At 41.3% G+C, this 21,261-nt stretch overlaps 2 protein-coding genes across 2 annotated transcripts in view; one reads left to right on the plus strand and one right to left on the minus strand.

Moving 5' to 3' along the window:
* The window catches only part of RPL7 (ribosomal protein L7), a 347,318-nt gene that overhangs the window by 301,912 nt on the left and 24,145 nt on the right, over window positions 1-21,261 (plus strand). The gene's annotated exons all lie outside the window — the stretch shown is intronic.
* RDH10 (retinol dehydrogenase 10) lies at window positions 792-20,737 on the minus strand. Its single transcript, XM_075583355.1, has 6 exons — window positions 19,374-20,737; window positions 16,501-16,739; window positions 5,598-5,696; window positions 3,752-3,897; window positions 2,693-2,824; window positions 792-1,935 (listed from the first exon to the last, which is right to left on the minus strand). The coding sequence occupies exons 1-6, from the start codon at window positions 19,702-19,704 to the stop codon at window positions 1,812-1,814; spliced, it is 1,071 nt and encodes a 356-aa protein (XP_075439470.1). The 5' UTR covers window positions 19,705-20,737; the 3' UTR covers window positions 792-1,811.

The raw sequence follows: 21,261 nt of genomic DNA on the forward strand, positions 1-21,261 counted from the left end.
GTGTCCCTGATGCAGGTGCTTGTAGGTATCGAAACGTTAGATGCTCTGCCGACAGTCAGTAAAAATGACCTTTTCTGCTTTATGATGACCAGTATCTCTTGACCAGTATTTGATTGTCCTTGGACCCACTCCTTATTTAGCGCACACTTTGGGGCATCCCAAGTGGCTGGTTTCTGGAATCCTTTTGCTAATCACATGTACATATAAAAAAAAAAAAAATCTATTTTGTTTTTGTTAAGAGTGGCGGTAGAATAGCACTTTATTATTTGGTTTGTGTCAGTTTTTAGTACTTTTCACATAATTTTAAAGGCCAATTAACTCTTTATGAAAACTATTGGTTATATATACACACCACAACAAATCTTCTGTAAAGTAAATGAGTGGCCAGGTTTAATCTAGCTAGAAATGTCCATCCTACAGCTGAATATTACATCAGTACATCACAGGCACCTGCATTTGTTCATTCATGGATTAAAACCTATGCAGCCAATAGTAGTAATATTTGTAGTACAGTATTACACACACCAAACACTGAAAATGTAACAACTAGAAACATTACTAATGTAAGTGTGTCACAATAAACAGAGTCCCTTTTTGGGGATAGTCATATGTGGGAGATAATTAATCCAGGTAGGTACAGGCAGAAAAAAGGAAAATATAAATATTTTGATGGCTTTCCAACTACATTTGAAGCTACACCACTCTCTTACTCAAGGTAGTTTGCTTTAATAAAAACCAGACACTGGTCAGTATTTAAGACGTCAAAAAAAAAAAAAAAAAGTACGCACATAGAAGTTTTATAGTAATTTACAAGATGGTATACATTTAGATAGAGGTAGAAGTTCACTTTACAATGCTCACTAACTATATAGTTACTAAATTCAAGGCACAACTGTAAAATGTTTTCTGTAAAAAACAAAAAAACAAAGAAACAACATTACATTTTCTAGAACACCAACTTCAAAAAGGAAAAAAAAAAAAAACAAGTCTTTACACCCTTACATATTTCACATGTACAAGTAGAGAGGCTTTTTCAATGTCATATTTGCTGAAAGATTATTAATTTTGTCCTTGTGCAGCACTTCAATTCTTAAGAGTCCACAAGTGGAAAGCTGCCACGTCATCACCTCCATGGCTCTGCTGGCTCAAATACCTTGCATTTCTTGTACTGTATATCGAAATTGGAGCAGAAGAGCAGATACGGGACGATCTGCTGTCCTTCCAATTGGGAATGATGATTTACACTGTAGATCAAAGCATAGATAAGATGTGGAATGGCCCATCATAATACTAGTACTGCCTTATGAGATTTACATTTTGTTCTTGAAAAATAAAATAAACTTTTAGTACCACAGCCAATTAGCCGATTTCAATTCCAACATCTTAAATAAATCGGTTATATTTGTAGTTTTATTGTTCCTTTTAAAATACAAGTCAGTGGTAATGTAACAGTAAACCTATATGAGCTCATTTCTTTAGATGCACTGTCTATACAGTAGCACTAAAGAAGCAAATGACAGCTACAGTTAAGCTTTATATTCCCTAACTGGTCACATTTTGCAAGTACTGTAGTCAAATTTACAGTGTAGTTTAAAAAAAAAAAAAAAAGGGGGGGGGGGGGGGAACAAATAGTCACATATGAATGTAATGTTCTGTCCACAAGTTTAGGTGCTGTGACAAGGCCGCAGTGAAAACGAACACGTACATCATGCCTTTCCCAATTCAGTCAAATCATTGGTTGACCGAATTCAATGTTAAGTGTCAGTCTAAGCACAAAACAAAAATAAAGAGTTATACTAAATGCACGGACGTTAAATTCCATTTTTCGCTTCATTGTTGTTTGTGGCCTGTTTCCGTTGAGCGATAAAAGGGTACATGCACTTGTCTGCTCCCAAGAACCGATACATGCAGACCACGGCTTCAAATGGCAGGATGCTGGAGAAAGAAGGATTGTGAGATGGCGATTACTATTGGCTGTTAGTACACTGAAGACCAAGTCTCATAAGTAGAATTGCAGGGTTAGCACATCTAAATCATGTACAAAATAGGTGAAGCAGCAAGAGACTATAGGGGAGATTCAACAACTGTGGGCAAGGTGTATTGCACCAGGATGCAGTATTAACTGCCATTCAAGTCTATGCCAGATCGTGGTGTGATACACATTAAATTCCAGCCTCAGCCTTTAAATCTTCACTAAAAACGCCTTTCTGTCCCAATTATAGAAAAAAACTCTTATTGCACTTGCCCTCTTTATTCCTGGAAGGTCAGCAATATGGTACAGTTCCTTTAGACAATGAGAGGGCTAGGTAAATATCATTAGACTTGAAGCTCTATGGTAAAGATGAATGGCTACTGACCAACTGGGAAACATACCGTCACTATTGTACTTTTGTCAGATTCCCCCTTTGGCATTTCAAAAAGGAAGAGCACACAGATTGCTATACCGTCAGCACTAGATCAATTTTTATGCTTATTCAGATTGTACAAGTGTATGATAATGTAATATTTACACAATTCTTCCAGTGTTTTTTTAATAGCTTGTACTACTTTGTGAAATTTGTTGGCCCCATATAGATAAATTATGCTAGATGCACCTACAATACACAGGTGGTGTCCCAAGTCTCCATTTGCACTACCGTGCCCTCCAGCAAATAGCACAAGCAGTCGGAGGGGAGCCAGAGAAGCCGGTTACCTTTTCATGCAGGTCACTATGTACATGAGACGAGGTGTACAGATCATGGGCTGGTCTGTAAGGATTGCTCGCATAGCCTGCTTCACACAGTAATCTGGTTTCAAGGGTGGGAGGAACGGCTCAATTTCTTTCCTGAAAGAAGAATGTTTCAGTGAGTTTTATTTACACATTCCTGCTCCATGCCTGTCTTGATACTTCATAACAGTGATAGAATAATGAGGTGCACCTGGAGAACTGGGTTGGCTGCCCATAAGGCATTGTCTGGAGTGATTCAGTGAAGACAGACATTTAAAAAGGAATATACAGCATGCAGCCACCTCCAAAACAGTACTCAAACATAAAAAGGGAAAGATCTGGAGATACCTTAAAATGTAAAATAAAAGTAATGAGACTTTAATAGGGGAGAGTATTCAGACTCTAAGTGTTTAATCTGTGCAGCTCCCCAATAATAAGAGACCAGCGGTTATATTAAAAAATAAAAAAAAGTGTGAGGGTTGGTGCCATTGGAGAAACATGAAACTCCATTTCAGATCAATTTAAAGACTAGAAATCGCAATCAATTAAAAATAAAGTGTATTGTACATTCTAGCAGGGAGTAAAATCTCTCATTTCATTAGATATCGCCCCAGCATCATAAGAGACTTGTGACCTGACGTCTAAGGAATGGCATACTGAGCATTTGTTGAAGTGTAACAGTGTCAGCCTAGAAAGGTGAAGTTCTGCAGATCTTAATAAAAAAAAAAAAAAAAGAAGAAGAATGCCATGGGACAGATCAGGATAAAATGTGGGGCACATACATGAATTACTCCTATAAAGAGAAAGCAATTAAGACAAAAGCACATTATGTACTGAAGAAGCGGTTCCGGAAGTAAAGATACCGCCAACAATGACACCAAGTTTGAAGCAGGGGAACCTGGTTCAAACCCTGGCATCTGCTCCTTGGTCACCATCTCCCTCTGCCTGCAATATTTCTATTTATTGCATTCACCGTCAGCGCTACACAAGAAAACACAAATTAAATTAGGCGTATGTTTTGTTTTTTCTCCCATGCATACTAACCTGATTCTGCACCCACGGAACATGCCTGTGTCCACCAGATAAGGACATACCAGTGTCGTTTTAATCCCATCCTTGTCTGCAGCTTTCAGTTCATGGCTGAGAGACTCGTGGAAACCCACAGCACCAAATTTGCTGGCACAATAATCCTGGGGTTGAAGTAAAAGAAAAACAGAAGACAAAAAGAAAATAGAGCATGACTTAAGTGGAACAGCTGGTTTGGTTTTATGCTTCAAGAAAAATAATCACAAGTTGAGCAATAGTCATGTATAGACTCAAACTGCAACAGCTTATAGAAGAATGTATCTGAAAGATTTGTTCTTCACTCAACCACAACAAAAGCTGAACATTTGTGATATCCCACAATGTTTTCTATACAGTTGCAATGTATTTTTTAAGCCTTCTAATGCGGTAGTTTACTCATGCCACATGCAAGATCTAATAAACAGGGCCTTTCAGAGAACAATTTTAATTTCATCAGCACACGTAAAAGCCTGGTACAATTTATCAGAGGACAAATCTTCATGTTTTTGGTGCTCAGCAAAGTTTCTAAGCGTATTTACCTAAAATCACAATTTCCAGGCCCGATCTGCTATGTAATCTGACAAAGTTGCAGACATTGCCAGTATTTTGGTTGCAGAGTAATGTGATCTATGTTGCAGCTACCAAATGGCTCTGGTTCTATCAAACCACCCTGAACAGAAGTCCTCCTCCTGCTTTTAGATCCCATTGGTGGCTCCCTGAGAGCTGCAGATACGATCAGCACAAACCCATAGGACATTCAGAGAACAGCACACATGGACCAAGCCCAAGGCTCCTTTAATGGCGAATCAACTGAATAAGGGGCAAGTGCAAGACATACAGCAGTTTTTAAAATGCTCAGAAATACTCGGATCAAGTGATGTTTGCAATATTGTTAAGTGGCATTGTCTCGCCACGTTTTTGCGTTTGTTTTAATAGGATGCAGCAGTTGCTTACCTTTAAAGGCAATGTAATTATCTAAGGCCCTGTTTCCCAGGGCATCCAATATGGCTGCCTATTTCAAAAGTGGAAGTGCTGTGGCTTCCTAAAAAAGTTGCTATAGCAACCACAAGAAGTTAATCCATTACAAAGGGCATAAAGAGTGGCGGGAAGGGAGAGAAATGCAGTATTATCGAGTACTAAACGGATTTAAAAATCCTGTGTTATTTAATTTTTTTGTAAGGTAATGCTTCTATATGACCACCATTGAGGCTTTTCTAAGAAATGCATCATAACTCCGTCAACAGAATACTAATTTGCTATGGTACTTGTTTTATTTCAAGGCTTACTTGCGTATGATTGGTATGATTTTATGAGAGGCTTCTGGAGGGCATTTAGTTTAACCTGTGCATGACTGACCCCTCTGTGTGTAGCTTACTCATGCAGGCACATCCACAGTAAAGTAGCTCTTTACAGCAGTGCAACAACAAATTAGTATCCCTGTGAATAAATAATATGCTTTATGCAAACCATATACTGGAAATAAATGGTATATGAATGGAAACACTGGTATATTAGAAACAAATATGTACATTTATGGCGCTATACAAATAAAGACATACAACACCAATGTAGCAATTTGCACATCATTTTAATCTGATTCCTTACTTGGCCCCAGATGAATTTTGTATGTTGATAGATACATCTAGATGTATATAAATTTGTTGTGGTCTGTGTATTGGACTTGGCTCATCCTTTGTTACATTTTCATGTCTCCCTTTTTTCCCTTTTTTGTTTAAATAAAATAGTTTATCACGTGGGAATGAGATTTTAGCTCTATCACTGCGCTGCCTGAAATGCAAACATATTCAGGTAAAATGCAACAAACCTCTACTCCTGCAGTACTGAATAACCCCAGTGAGCTGGCGATGGTAACAATGTGTCCATGATTCATTTCCATCATCTTCGGAAGGAACGCTTTAGTGGTCTGCAACAAAACAAAAGGAAGGAGTAGCTGTTAACAGTGCAAATGAGGAATCCTTCATTATCCAAGATTCACATGCAGTCAATACCAGGTTAGTCCGAGCAACGGAGATAACCATTTGTTCAAAGACATTTACACTATATTTAAATGTAAATGGCAACACAAACATACTCCATAATATTTTATTGAAATCTCTTATTTTAATCTATTCTCTGGCAGAGTAGACTGCAGCTTGTTAGAGAAATAATGTGGCAATCAAAATCAAAGAAAGTATCAGTTGCGTCAACTTTCCATTTAAGAGCTAAATTGAAAAAAAAAAAAAAAAAAAGTGCAGATCTCGTCATATCACATGAAATATAGTTTGAGATGCAGTCTTTGAAGTAAGTTTCCAAAACTGCCGTATTTCTAGATTTTTTTTGCATTCAACCTCAACTTTAATGCCCGGTCTGTAGTGCTAAGTTCTTGTACTGTAGCTGTATTGGTCCTGTAGGTATCTGAATTCTTTCCAAGTGGTCAAAAACAGCTCTCACCTGCACACTGAATTCGCACACTGAATTCACACGGCAATAACTGTTGCTACACTATGAGACAGATAAGTTTCCATCTGTTATTTTCATCATTTTTGGACTAAAATCAAGCAGATTATGTCTTACAGTACAGCTCAAACCAACAAAAGGAATCACAGCATGCAACGTTGGCTTAAATAAAACCATTTCCCTGCGAGGGGGATAATGCAGGGGTGCTCAACTCCAGACCGTAAGAACCCCCCCCCCCCCACAGGTCAGGTACCCAGGATATCCCTGCTTCAGCTTATTCTCAGTCTTTGACTGAGCCCCATGTGCTGAAGCAGGGGGGGGGGGGTGTCTTGAGGACAGGTAGAGAGCCTCTAGTTTAATGGATGAACAAGACAAACACTTATTGCATACTTGGAAACATGCCTTTCATACCCAATTTGCAGGTCCATGAATATGAGGCTCAAGTGGCATCAAACAGTTCATTAACATTTAACTGCTTAATGCGGAAACCAGTAAGAGTTAGCCCTACAATACAGACAGTTGATAAAAAAAAAATTAAAAAAAAAAAGTCAAGCTTTGGCCCAAATATATTTTAATGCAGTATGATAACTGGGCCAAGGAAAACAGGTAGTTTTCAGATCTCCTTGCACTGCAAAACATTTCCAAGTAATTCTTTGATGCACTTACTGTAATTTCTGGCTAACAAGATTATCACTGTGTCCCCTGAAATCAAATCGTCTGTAATTTCTAACTCTATTGGTGCCAACTGCTGAGCACAGAGTAATCATTGTAATTTAATCAACAAACTCCTGAGAACCATCTTGTGTTTATTTAAGACCAAACAAAGTTCTCTGATCGCTCTATGCTCTTCCTTCCAGCACAGCTTCATTACGACACTTGCCAACTCCGCAAAAAAAAAAAAAAAGTAAACACTACTAAAATGTGCAGAAGAACCAACAATGAGAGTTCTCTGGGAGAGGTTTCAAACCATAGCAGGATCCCCCTTATTTAAATCCTGTATGTGTATTCCAAGTCACACACGTCAAGATGGTTTTAGTCTAACCATTTCCACATGTTCTTTTGCAAAGCAAGCCCGCAGGTGTTAAAACAACTAATCCAGGCTGCCTAACACCACACAAAAAAAAAGGAGAAAGGGAGGTTTAAAATAGACAGCTGGCAAACGACATAGCATTAGCAGAGACCCCCAAACACCAATTTTTTTTTCTACCATGGATTTGTATCTTAATTTGAAATCACCTTTTGCGCACACAATGAGCTTTATTCTACTCCTGTTCCCATGAAGTGAACCCAGACTAGTCTCATTACATGTATTCAATTTCTCAGGGCTACCATCTGAAAACTGCTGCTCGAGGTGTCACAAAGAAATGGGACTCGCAGAGAAGTTAAAACTAAAACCTGTAACATTCCCAGACTGAAGTCATGTTAAGCACTTTGATGGCATTGGATAAACGCACAAGGGCCAGTTATTAACATAAAATAAACTACATGCAGCGATCACATTATACCAATACTGCGCTCATTGTCTTAACACATTTAAATGCAAGATCCCAGTTGTGGCTTTAATGGTCTGAACTGAAGATGAAGACCTGGCCTCAAACGTTGTGGCTGCTATTTGGAGCAATGCAGCTAGTCCTTGAACCTCATGGTCAGAAATCTCTGGGCAGTGTTCTGTTGTGTGTTATTTCCTCAGTCTTTGAAATCAAGTACCCAGGTTGCATGAAATACACTCCAGTATATAGCACTTCAATACAAGACTTTCCAATTCCTGAGTTTAGATATTTGCCCCTTCCGGTCCTGATAGGTGGATATACAGCGTAAAGTACAGCAAAGTTACTCCAGTGTGTGTGTGTGTGTGTGTACACAAACAGCCACAACAATGCTACTTTTCTGCAAGATTTTAAAATGGAATTTAAGTGGCACTGCAGTCAATACGTGAGTCCCACACCACCTGCTGGTGCATTACTGTGCAACACCAACCATTTGCAGGACAGTTTGACATATGCCTATTGGGTTTATAGGTTTACTGTGGTAGGTATGCATGTCTTACCATAGCTGCGTCTAATCTCACATCTGAAGGTACCTGGGGCATCCTGCACTAGCATAATAATAAAATAATAATAATAATAATAAATATATTTTTTAATATACCAACAAAAATTACAGGTATGCTTTACGGTCTATGGACTCAAATAGCAGCCTCCTCTATTGGGAACAGCAGGCTTACCTTGCATCCTACGATAAGAGTATTAACTGGAACATTACAGTAGTGAAAGTATTATATGTGCAAGCTCATAATATGGAGAACAAACCAGATCAATCTTGTTCTTTTGTCGTCTAAAATCCAAAAGCATCAACTACTGCAAGTTTACAGGTGATATATATTTATATACAAATAAGAGGGTGTCTCTAGGGCTGTTAGATGGGGATACCTAGTGCAGGCAACGCAATGAGGATGGGGAGGAATACCTGCATGTTGCAGCTGTATGTATTTTTACTATGAAGGCGCATTGATTGCCGCTCCGATACATGGAACAACTTTACTTTTAACTATGTGGCGATTACCAAATATTAAAAATGTATACTATACATTTGTTTGTTTTTTAAGTATTTGTGAGCAGTGGGAAAAGGATCCTTAATCTGTCCATTACAAATGCAGGACACACGCAATTACTTAGATACAAAATGTGTGAAACTAAACAAGCATTTACATGTCACTTCATAGCTTTAGTAATTGGTTCTCAACATTTTTGTTTATGGCAAATTAACTTACAACAGTCTAGCACTTCTTCCCACCCCGTCACCAAATTCTTTAGGGCTTTTAATGAAACAAAACAGAGGAGGTTTAGCCTCACAAAGGGTTGCCACAGCTGTGGTGTCAGGACAAATTAGGCGCAAGTAAAGCAAACGTGGAAATGAGAAATAACGTCTTGTGAACGATGGGCAGTTGCATAATTACATTTTAGGATGACTTTTAAAGCCAGATTAACAAGCGCCTGAGAATTTTTTTTTTTATAAATATCTTGCAAATCTTCATTAACCATCTCACTGCCAGAGGCCAGCAATAGTTGCCAGACCAATTTACACAGTTTTGACAAAAATTATTGAATTGATCATGTCACCACAGTTAAAGTGTAAAGATGGCAAAAATCCTAACGTTGCAATATATAAGAAGCGGCATGCCAGTGACAGAAATGTCTTACATAGGTGCACTATGTAAAAATAGGTCGTACAAAAACAAACAAGGCACCCATAGGTTTTAAAAAGCAAAGAGATTTTTTTTTTTTTATTTTTTTTTTTTTTTTTCAAAGTGTGGTTAATTTTTTTATCAAGAAACATGTCCACACGTCCTCTGTTTTGTTGCATAAATTCTAGCATCTCCAATACCTTAAAATTAGAGTTAAGGCTTGCCACTGTTCTCGTCATGTGCTTACAGTTGTGCAAAAACATTACAAATTGGTTCAGTTTATTTACTTAAAATGTATCCTGATTTAAGTGATCAGAAATGTGCAGGGAAGCATTACACAGCCAAGTATGTATTACTGATTGTTCCCAACCAAGGTCTGTGTTCAACTACTGTAAACAAGCAAATGGTTAGGAAAAAAACATATTCAAATAGGCACTTACTCTGATTAGCCAACTGGATATGCATTGTGTTGCAACAGACCTGTCAACACTCACCGATTAAGCCTTTTACTTTAAACTGATACACGTCTTTTTCCATTAAAATGCAGTTTTATTTTGTCCACAACCCTTAAATCTCAATGGAGGTTTACATAATATATGCAGTCCAACTGTGTGGCCTACACAGAGGAATGCCTACAATGCAGGCCAGATTGAGTGAACAAATGTCATCACTGTGTGAAGACAGCATCACTGTATGCAGTCCTGACATCAGCATGACAATGAGGCAGTGAAGAGGGGACACTGGACATGTTTGCAAACCTATTTAAATTAGTATTTCACACACTATTCAATAGTGATCAATGGGCCAATTAAGGAATTTACCACATTTTCTTCACCTCCCTTACTGCGGTGAATTACCCGGTGAAGCTGCCTAGATCAGTTGTTTTCTGGCTTTTAAGAAAGGCAGATTAGAAAATGTATTTGTTTGCAGAATCCCGTGTGTAGCTACAGGCATAATCTACAGTGGATTATTATTAATATATAAATATATATAATAATTAGTTAACGGAATCAGACCATTATTTTACAGGTCTTGGCAAATGAATTCAAGGAAAAAAAATAATAATTAGTGGGTCTTAATTTTAATAGTTTAAACTTTTGAAGAATTGGGTTGCTTTTTGTTCACTGTACATGGCGGTGCTTTCCGCTTGATCAGGGTAGAAATGAAACACAAGGGTGTTGGCGGTAGGAATGACAATTTGTGACCCAAAAGACCTTTTGCTCACGAATCTCTCAGGCAATATGCAAATAGTGCTACTCGGGTGATATAGGATAAACAGGTTTAAATTTTTTTTATTATTTTTAAATCTACAAATATATGCGTTATTGCCAAGTAATGAGTAATGTAAACCGTTGCTATGGCCAATACATTGTCACAAACCAGTGATGGAAAACAGAAATCTGAAATGTGCAGATTTCATCCTCTTATCTAGTCAGGAGCCAGCAACCATGACCTAATGGATTAATCCGGGATGGCCAACTCCAGTCCTCAAGGGCCACCAACAAGTCATTTTCAGGATATCCCTGCATCAGCACAGGTGACTCAATTAGCAGCCTCAGTTGTTGATTGGCTCCTGTGCTGAAGCAGGGATATCCTGAAAACCTGACCTGTTGGTGGCCCTTGATAACTGGAGTTACAACCCCTGGATTCATGAAATTTTTATGATAAAAACAAAGTGCTTAACGAGAGGTCCTATATGAATTGAAACAAACACACGTAAATATTTCCGTTAACTACTTGTTTCTGGCATGGTCAGACAAAGTGGCCATGCATTGCATGGTTAATAGCATTCCTATACAGCATATGTTCCTGTAGTATGGATCTTAAAGACTCATACTTAAAATGATTAAAAGCCAATAACCACAGAGCATTACAGAATTGGCTCAAGACATTGCAACATGTGCAACCTTGTAAAGTTAGCAAGCAAACCAGCGCATGGGTTCATCCTCCCATAGGATATACATGTGCAGCCTCATTTCAAGCAGATCAACTTAAGCAGATATGGGTCGATATTTAAAAGTTTAACAAGTCTTTCCTTTGACAAGTGAGGAACAAAAACGCCACAAATGTCAGGAAAAGACAAAAAAAACCACTGACAACTCAGAGACAGGGGTAATTATCAAGTTGTTCTCAAAGTTAAAAATGAGTAATCCTGCCAAATAGTCAATTGATTTGTTTGCATATCTGGAAGCAGAGGGTCCTCCGGAACGAAATAATTTTACAGCTAGGGGAGCCCCCAGTTTCTGATACACTATTGTGGGTATTCCGTCATGTAAAATGAAAACACGCGACTGCTGGTATCCAAGAGGAAACTGGTATCCAAGAGGAAGCTGCAATCGATGACGTTGCGGCTTCCCATTGGCTCACTGATCACGCAAAATTTGGTGGGCGTATTGTTTTCCCATCATGGGACTACTTTTACTGGTATGCATCTTGGAAACCAGGTGGTCCCCAAAGGTGAAAATAGCACTGTTCAGCTCCAGTGGACCCATTTTCTACTGTAAAGAAAAACAATAATCTTATAGGCTTGCTGCTGTAAAGTGGGACAGTCAACGACAAGGACAATGTATTGTTTGAGGACTCAGTCATTCTCCAATAGATGTGAAGTATTGAAGTTAAGCTGTACCACAGCTCACAGCTGCTGGGAGAAAATCTACTTTTATGAAATCAACTAGTTACCAGTGAAATTGGCTATAACCCTGTTGCAGATGGCTTTCGTCACAGGAGGTGCTACAGGACATTGGGGGATGCTTGTAGACATCTGTTCTTTGCCCAGCGGAGCAAGTTCATTATATTTCACAAATTTACGTCAATTTCCTCTCATTTGGGAGAATAAAATCCTTAAAGACCAATGTTAAAGTGACATATGGTTTGCAGTCTTGGGACGAAAGCTAAGGAAATGATCAATTATGATTCAGTGACCCTCCCTTAAGAGGCATTCCATGCCAAAACTTTGCCCCCTCTTCACAACAGGAAGAGAACAAAAAAAAAACCCCATACAATATCATTATTGATGGAAACAGTTCTGTTTAGATGCATTGACACTTTAGACAATGGAGCACACACACAGAGCAACAACAACAAAAAACACATTGAAGAAGTCTGCTCAATAATGTAGCGAGGGGGAGATCAAAGCAATGCAAAAAATGAGCTTTGGCCTGTTACAATAAAAACAAGACACTTTAATCACTTCCTCAACCACCGTGCACTGAAACCACAGACACTAAAGTGGGTCGTCAGAGGAACAAGCTCATCATTGCAAAGTAGTAAAATACCCGCTTAGTGTAAAATTACTTAATTCTGAGCACATTTTCAGTGCATAATATTTTTGAAGCCAAACAAACCAGTAGATTTTTTTTTCCCCTCTCTCCCCGGCTGTCTGCTGGTTTGTGAAGTGCTTAGCAGTGCAGTTTGGAGGGGCTCCTTTAGGGTGAGCACGCACTGCTTAGCCTTCTTATCATATTCAGGAATTTTCAATGGCAGGCAGATTTGGGAACGTACTTAACCGTTAAACACCCACAAAAGAATTTAACTCCAAATCAGCTAAAACAGGGATGCTCAACTGAGTCCTCAAGCCCCCCCAACAGGTCAGGTTTTCAGGGTATCCCAGCATCAGTCAAAGACTGAGCCTCCTGTGCTGAAGCAGGGATATCCTGAAAGTCTGACCAGTTGGGGGGAGACTAAAGGACTGGCATTGAGCATCCCTGAACCAATGTATAGATCATATTCCAAAGACATTGACCATGTAGTGGTTGAAATCTTCACCATATGTAATGTGCGACCCCTTAAGATGCATTGTATTTGTAGAGACAGTGCAGTAGCACTTATCGTTAACGCCCTGTCCCAGGAAACTTAATGAAATGGCAAGCGGCTAATATGTATTCTGGTTTATTTTTTTGCCATACTGAATATTAGCTGCCAAAGAATTTAAATATTTTAAAAAACGTCAGTAGGGTCCCTATCGCACAAGGACTCCCATGGACTTAAAATTGCAATTCTTTTTAACACAAACATTGGTATGCTGCTATACACTGTAGTACTGGCGGTCTCAACGCTCACAAAGTGGTGAATTGTAATGTTTGTGTTTTTAAAATGCTTACAAAAAGAAAATATTGGTGGCCACTCCTGCATTTATTTCAGATGCAGACCCCTTAAAAATCAGTTTTCAATGGCTGGGATTCATCAAGCTGCAATGGGGGGGTGGGGGGGGGTGGGAACACATCCGATCTGGTGCCAACTGTCACAGACTTGAATGGAAGTTACCGCCGGACCAGAGTGCGATACGCCGAACCAGAGTGCGATACGCCACACCGCGGCTTGATAAATCCCAGCCGGTGTCTGACAATTTGAAACCATGGATTATGGGAATCATAGCAGCCAACTAATTATTGCCCAACTGGCAGCATTGTAATGGCAGAAATCTGTCCCTGCATTAACAGCGGTGCGCAAAGTGGGGGGCGTGAGATTCGCTGCGGGGGACGCAGGGTTTACAGAGGCACCGCGCGCTTCCCGTAGGCATTTTAAATTAATACTGGGGGCGCTGCAGGGCCTCTGTGAACCTCACTTACCTTGATTCAGATGCTCCTGGTGACGCATCACCATGGCAAGGGGAAAAGATTGCACCCCCCTGCCTTACAACATGGCCTTGCTTAGAAACGCATATCACGGCACTTCTTCCCTTTAGAAACATACAAATACATCCACAATGGTGTAAGCTACACATCCATACCCACACACCATTAATCTTACTATATGCGCAGGAAGAATGCAAGAAAGAAAGCCTTCCAATTCTCTCTCTCCCCCCTCCCCCCCAAAAAAAACAACACAAATAAAGACAGGCTAAGGGAATTCTCACAGGCATACAATTCTTCTGCCAAACATTGAATCAGCAAATTCAAGAACGGAGAGTGTGATCAAAAATGCAGTATTCTGATGTAACACAAACTAACATTTTTGGACAAGCTTTTGGGACTAACCCCTTTCCTGCTGCAGAAGGCTGCGAGGACCGAATATAAAGATTGTTTCAGTGGACTTGCAATCTCATCCTTTGCTTAATACACTCCAACTGAGGCCCAGTTGAAATCAAATGGTGGCCTTTTAGTTTACTCAAGGGAAGGATATAGAACTACAAATATGCTAGTGCTTTAAAAAAGGTTCATCTGGCTGGTTTCCGTCAGTAGTTTTTCTCTTTCGCAAATTATAGTTGGGCTCAGGGCCAACTCTACTACACCAGCCTCAGATGAAAAGCAATTCAACCTCTGACATCTTTCAAAAAAATCTCTATCACATGTCAACTACCTGGAGAGGTTACCATAATTCAATAATGAGATAGGAGACCTTTAGAAATTTAAAAAAAAAAAAAAAGTATTTTTTCTGTTTCCAACCTTGGACATTAGTTTGTGTGAATATCATAACCTACCAGTTAAATTCTATCCCATAACTGTAATAGGATTTTAAATGGTTGTGAATTATACTTACCCTTATGAGGTCAGTTCCCAAATGTATATTATACGTCTAATAGAGAGAACAGCTTGACTCACAAGTGGAGGAGCCAGACCTTATTGTTTAATATTATGAATGGTAATACGAGCCCTGTAAGGCCACGATTGTAGTCCGCACGCTCATCGCATCGCAGGTGCCTCTCGCCCGAGCTAATGTGTGATCTTGGCAGGAGATTGGGGGAGGCGTGGCGGACGAGACACGAACCTGGTTCGCCCTCATTGGCTTAACCGCTCACATCACGTGACCACGCTTAATTTTTTTCCGTCTTTTCAAAACACGGTCCCGCCATCGCGCTCCATTGTGCGCATTAGAGGTGGCCGCAGAGGAATTCACCATTTGTGTTTGTCGCGTACACCAGCACCATCACGCCGAGTATAATCACAGCATTAGTTGTGACGGCTCCAAATACAGTATCACTCAGAACTACTGCAGCTCACATGAAATAAGGAGATCAAAAAAGTAGTTACATTGCTAGTCCAAATCATAGGTTTAGTGATGCAGGAAGTCGTGAATGGCGGTGCAGCTGCCTTGGATAAAAACTAGGGACCAAAAATTGCAGGGTACTGGGTACAAAGTATTTATTGGCACATGAAAAACAGCAAAGCAGGAACTCTGACGCGTTTCAGCCGCACGGGCCTTTGTCAAAGAGTAAAAGACTCTACTCTTTGACAAAGGCCCGTGCGGCTGAAACGCGTCAGAGTTCCTGCTTTGCTGTTTTTCATGTGCCAATAAATACTTTGTACCCAGTACCCTGCAATTTTTGGTCCCTAGTTTTTATCCAAGGCAGCTGCACCGCCATTCACGACTTCCTGCATCTTGAACCTCCTCGGTAGGAGCACGCCAAACAGCATCTGGACCTCCAGCATATCCATCATGCGGGTTTACTCCATTTTTATGCCATTCAGTTATCAAGTGTCACTTCAATCATTGTACCCTTTGCCTGCGACACCCATGTAAGATATACCTAACTAAGCCTAATGGGAGTCCATACAGCATGGCTATTAAGGGTTTCACAGTGACATCACTGATTGTGGACATTGTGGAGTTTGGAGGTTCATATTTAACATGCTGTTTTATTTGGATATACAATTCTGATATAAGGATATAACTGTGCAAGGACTTTCCTTGTGAGCATTGCATAGGGGACATTTACCCTATTCTACTACATAGGTTTAGTGATGAAACACATGACAAGCGATAAAAGCACCCTAAAACATGCATACACAGTGTAGTGTAGCGTAGCATTGCGCTACTCTGGTAATCTGTTTCAATCTCAAAGTTGACTTACTTCCACCAGACAGTAACTTTGCCCCCTCCCCCTCAGAAAATCTTATAATGTAGTTATTGGTTCTATAGTAAAGTTCATCCTCCATGTGTGGTGATATTGCATGGACATATCTGCAATATTTACCAGCTAGTGAAGCTAGTCACAACTGCATAACTAGTTGTAGATGTGCACCATACTTCAATGGATACAATTATGGTCAGTGCTACAAGCAGGCAAGTAAAAATAATAATAATATGACTATGGACCGTTTGACTAGGGGTGCAGAATCTAAACAGTAATATACATACAGTGGCTTACCCAAAAGTGTGCGTGGCAATTCACCATCATTGTCCTCTCGATCAACTCATCGGGGCATTCAAGGAGATGGTGTCCCGAAACAACTCCGGCATTGTTGAGCAGCAGAAAGACATCTCCCACCTCCCTGCGGACTTTTTCCGCCGTCGTGTAGACGTTCTCTCTCTTGCCCACGTCACAGGTGTACGTATAAACCTGGAGATTGCAGCAGGGCGGCACTTGCTCCTCCGCATTACAGACGGCTGCTCACACCGAGAGAGGAAAAAAAAAAAAAAGCTGAAAGTTAATCAAGCAGGGGCAAGAAGAGACGACATTTCATCAAGGGTCTGATCTGTCCTAAAGTGAAATGTATTTCATAGATCAGCCCTTATTTCAGTTCAGTGAAAAGCATAGTGCTCATTCATTCAGTTACTACCGCATTCATTTGAATGTTAATGCATGTTAAACAGTGCGTAACAGTTGTATTAAGTAACTTTACTTTTTATAGTCACACACCACTCACTCCTGAAGCCACAAATGAGATCTTTCACACAGCTCCAAACTTACATACAGGTATTAATATTTTTAATGCAACAAATTAATAAAACCATTCCTCCAACCACAGGTTTGGATAAGGCCATTGCTTCTTCTGGCCAGTTTGCCTATTGCACAACTGTACAGCTTGAAATGCATAGAACCGTTCGGTTACTTAACACTACATGGAACCCGCTACAAATTGTGGTTGAACTTTGATCACCCAAGTGACAAATACCACAAAAGTCCCCCACAAAAAAGCCAAAACATTTTAACAGCCATGAGGACAAGTCTTCCTGGGGTGCCGCAGTGACCTTTTCACTCCATAAGTAAAACTTTTATTAATACACAGTAAGAGGAAGAAGTATGCTGTGAAAAAAGGATTCTCAAATATTAAGCACGAGCTATATTAAAACATTGTGCAAACATATCCTGATGCTTAACCCCTTAATTCCCTGGAGGAATGTAATCATTGGGATTATTAGTAGTGTCCAAAGCTGTCTTTTTGCAGGCCACCCTGTGGTCAAGGGTATTAATGAGGTAAAGCATTGTAATACTTAAAAAATGAGCACATCAAGGATATACAAAAGCAGTTACTAACTGGCAATGTCCCAAACTAATGATAAATACTTTTTGGCAACATCAGCCCTACTGCAGAAATTAAAGTTTCCACCTCCCCAGTGCCCATTAAGTTAACCATAAGCTCACCCCATCCATTTCCCGATTCTATAGCCCCACATCTCACCTGGACTTTGCAATTCCACTGCCAGATCCCATATCATTAATACAAGTTCTGTAGGATCAGGTGAGAGTATGTCGATTGTAACATTCATTGCCAAGGAGGTTTCACGTACTGAATGATTTAATATGTGCCACAGAAATTAACTATACAGGTAGACGTGTCATAGTATTTTATATGTTTGGTATAAAAGTATGGTGATCATACCTTTAAACTCAATGGGTTAACTGTCTCACACTTCCTTTCCTATATTGGCAGGTTTAGTTGCTTAAAATATTAGGCTTCATACTTTTAAGAAGTGATCTGTTCTAAATGTAGTGACAATGACAATTTTTACGGGACAGTTTTGGGATATAGAAATCACTCTTGCACTAACGAATATTAACACTCAGTGCCAGAGAATCCACCAACACATTGCAAGGCTGCCAGAGTGGCTGCGAAAGGGTTAAGGCACTTACAGGAATAGAAAGCTGGAGACATCTTTGCTGCTTCCAAACACCTGCAGATTACAGAATGGCAAATATATGCTGCAACCCTGTGGTTGCCAAGCTTTCTTTGATTAAGGAACCCCAAACCTCTAATAGTGCGTCTGAGATCAGGTGTATTGTAAATTCTTCTGTATTTGGTACCATTTTTTAAAGGACCTGAAAATTGCAGGGAACCCTTTAGGAAGACCTGTGGAATACGAGTTTCTAGGAAACCTGCTTGAAAAAACACTACTATATGCAATTACTCAGAAACAAAATTTATTTACCCTGTGGCAGCCAATAAATATCAGTTATACATATTACACAGCAACAAATGTATTTGCATATAAAAATAACTGCGATTGGCAGCCTGATAAATATACAGAATACAATCTTAGCTATGACAGTATAACTGGCTAAGGCTTCTTGCAATTGCTTGACAAATTGTTATAAAGCCGGCACCTTGCTCTATCATCCTCCCTCTCAATTAGCCGGCAATGATTTTCTCCAGAGATTATTAGGACAGTATTAGCCTGACATATTAGGGTCAGCCTGAACCATCTGATTTGTTCTACTGCCGGTAACAGAAGGCTGAAGTCCCTTATTTCCCCAGCCAGTAACTACAGACCTCCAACATTGTGTAGCTACAAGATCGGTACCACTGCTCTTCTACGTGTGGTACTTCCAAGCAAACCCTTATGGGAGTCCCATAACCCAAGCATCACACACAACACACACATTGTGTAATATGTACCGCTGGTTTTACAGCAGCCAACATGTATGCTTGCTGTACAGCTGTAGGGTATGTAGTTACATGCCCAGCAGTGCCAAGTACTACCAAGAAGTACATGCAGCCCCACAAGCACTGTACAGATGCAGCCACCAGTATCCAAACACTTGCCTTGGAAAATCTGGGGCAATCTCCCAGTAATGCTGCAACTGAATGGGACTGCCAGGGACCCCCAATGGGTTAATCTGATGGGCCATTAGTCTGTCTGCAGACATCTCAGAAATGTTGCAGCATTACTGGGAGATTTTCCAAGGCAAGTGCTCGGATACTCCTGGCTGCAGATGTACTGTAGTAGCCCTTGCAGGGCAATGCATTGCAGCAGATACCAACACAACCCCCCTCCCCCCCCCCCCCCTCCCGCACTCACCACGCAGGGCGTCCTCCGCCTCCAGCTCCCGGTAGATCTGGCGCACCATGCCCGCTGTCTCCTCGTTGCTCTGGCTGTTGATGTCCCAGAGCACCAGCTGAGCCCGGCGCCGGGCGAACTCCAGCGCGAACAGGCGGCCCAGCCCGCTGCCCGCCCCGGTGATCAGGCACACCTGCCCGGCCACGCTCTTCTCCTTGGGGCGGACCAGCCACTTGGCCGCGGCCAGCACGAAAGCCCAGAGGACCTTGAAAGTGACCACGAAAAACTCCAGCACTATATGCATCGTGCAGAGACCCTTTGAGACCAAGGGGAGGAGGAACTCACTCTGCATATAAAAGGCAATAATGGGGAGCTAGGCAGAGAGGTGCTGGGGTCTTATTCCCTACCTGTATGAACAGAGCATCCACAGTATAAATAGAAGGGAATGGAGAATAAAAGTTTCTTAAGACTATTAGCAAATGTTAAAAGAAACGGGTGTGGGGGTGTGGGGGGTCCTTGAATTGCAAACTCTAATATAACTCTAATAGTATAATATAACTCTAGTATAAGGGGTGATGTCCGGCGGGTCCCCTGTGTGTGGAAGGGTTGGTGCGGTGGTGGTGGGGAGAGGACGATGAGTCGCTGCTCAGGTTGTGTGGGGGTAATAAGGGAGCCGCTCACATCACATGCCCCAGAGTCCTGCTCGCACCGAGACACGGAGTCACAGCAGAGTTAGTGCAGAGCGAGGCTGGGAGTCAGAGTCCTGCTCGCACCGAGACACGGAGTCACAGCAGAGTTAGTGCAGAGCGAGGCTGGGAGTCAGAGTCCTGCTCGCACCGAGACACGGAGTCACAGCAGAGTTAGTGCAGAGCGAGGCTGGGAGTCAGAGTCCTGCTCGCACCGAGACACAGCAGAGTTACAGCAGAGTTAGTGCAGAGCGAGAGCGAGGCTGGGAGTCAGAGCCCTGCTCCCCATGTCCTGCCTGGCACAGGAGGGAGGGGGTGGGTCACACACTGCACCAAAAGGGAGCTTTAAACAAATAGTGAGAGCACAGTCTTGGTGGCAGCAGCAGCAGGTCTGCTTCTTCAGCGGTACTGGGAGCGGTATATACGGGTCAGTTTGGGAGCAGGTTCAGTGTGCGAGCTGCGCTGAGCGGTTTATGCACAAAGCTGCTCTGCATACACAAGGAGTGACTCTCTGGACGTGTCTCCGTTGCCTATTTAATGTTTCCTCGCTAGTTGCAGTGTCTCCTGTGTAGCTGATGTGCAGAGCTCGGGTCCCAGACACTGCATGTTGCGCCCCGGCGGCAGCAGAGCGCTATATACCCGGGGACAGGCCGGGAGGTGGTGCACGCCCCGCCTGGTGCAGCCCGGACACACTCACCCGGGGAGGGCGGGGCCTGCGGGGGAGCACCCTCATCACATGTACAGAGGGAGGCACCCAGACACTTAACCCACCCGGTGCCTCCATACTATTACTAGGGATCCAGTTTTCTGTTTAGTAATTTTTTTGTAAAATCGGTGTTTAGTTTTTTTTGTGTGTTTTTTTTTTAATTAAAAAAAAATCAGTGTTTATGACGATTAACAATGAAAGAAAATGGGCACATATTTTAATTTGTGACCCAGACATACACCTAATTTCACCCATGCCTCCCTGCCATCTCTTCCCCTGTAAATTGTGTTAACCCTCTCATTTTAATATGGACAAACCTTAAAACTCACCCCACAAAGCATCCCAATAGCCGGCACTCATGGCTATTCACCCACACTCAGTCACTCCTACCACCCATTGTGGCCAAGCACTGCCATCAACAGCACTTATTCCCTCACTTGCTGTCTCTGTAAGATCCCAAAAAAACCTCTTAGGATGCGTCCCCGCCAGCGCTGAGCGGGCGGCGCTTGCCGCGTTA

The sequence above is a fragment of the Ascaphus truei genome, chromosome 2, assembly GCF_040206685.1.
Source record: "Ascaphus truei isolate aAscTru1 chromosome 2, aAscTru1.hap1, whole genome shotgun sequence".
In the NCBI taxonomy this organism is placed as follows: Eukaryota; Metazoa; Chordata; class Amphibia; order Anura; family Ascaphidae; genus Ascaphus; species Ascaphus truei.

Bases quoted from the DNA above. Each gene is read 5' to 3' on its own strand.
- RDH10 (XM_075583355.1), bottom strand. From the start codon at position 19,704: ATGCAGAGTGAGTTCCTCCTCCCCTTGGTCTCAAAGGGTCTCTGCACG. The intron at 5,697-16,500 runs GTAAGCCACTGT...GTTTTGTTGCAG, and splicing joins ATTGCCACGCACACTTTTGG to ACCACTAAAGCGTTCCTTCC. The intron at 2,825-3,751 runs GTTAGTATGCAT...TTCTTCTTTCAG, and splicing joins TTCCGTGGGTGCAGAATCAG to GAAAGAAATTGAGCCGTTCC.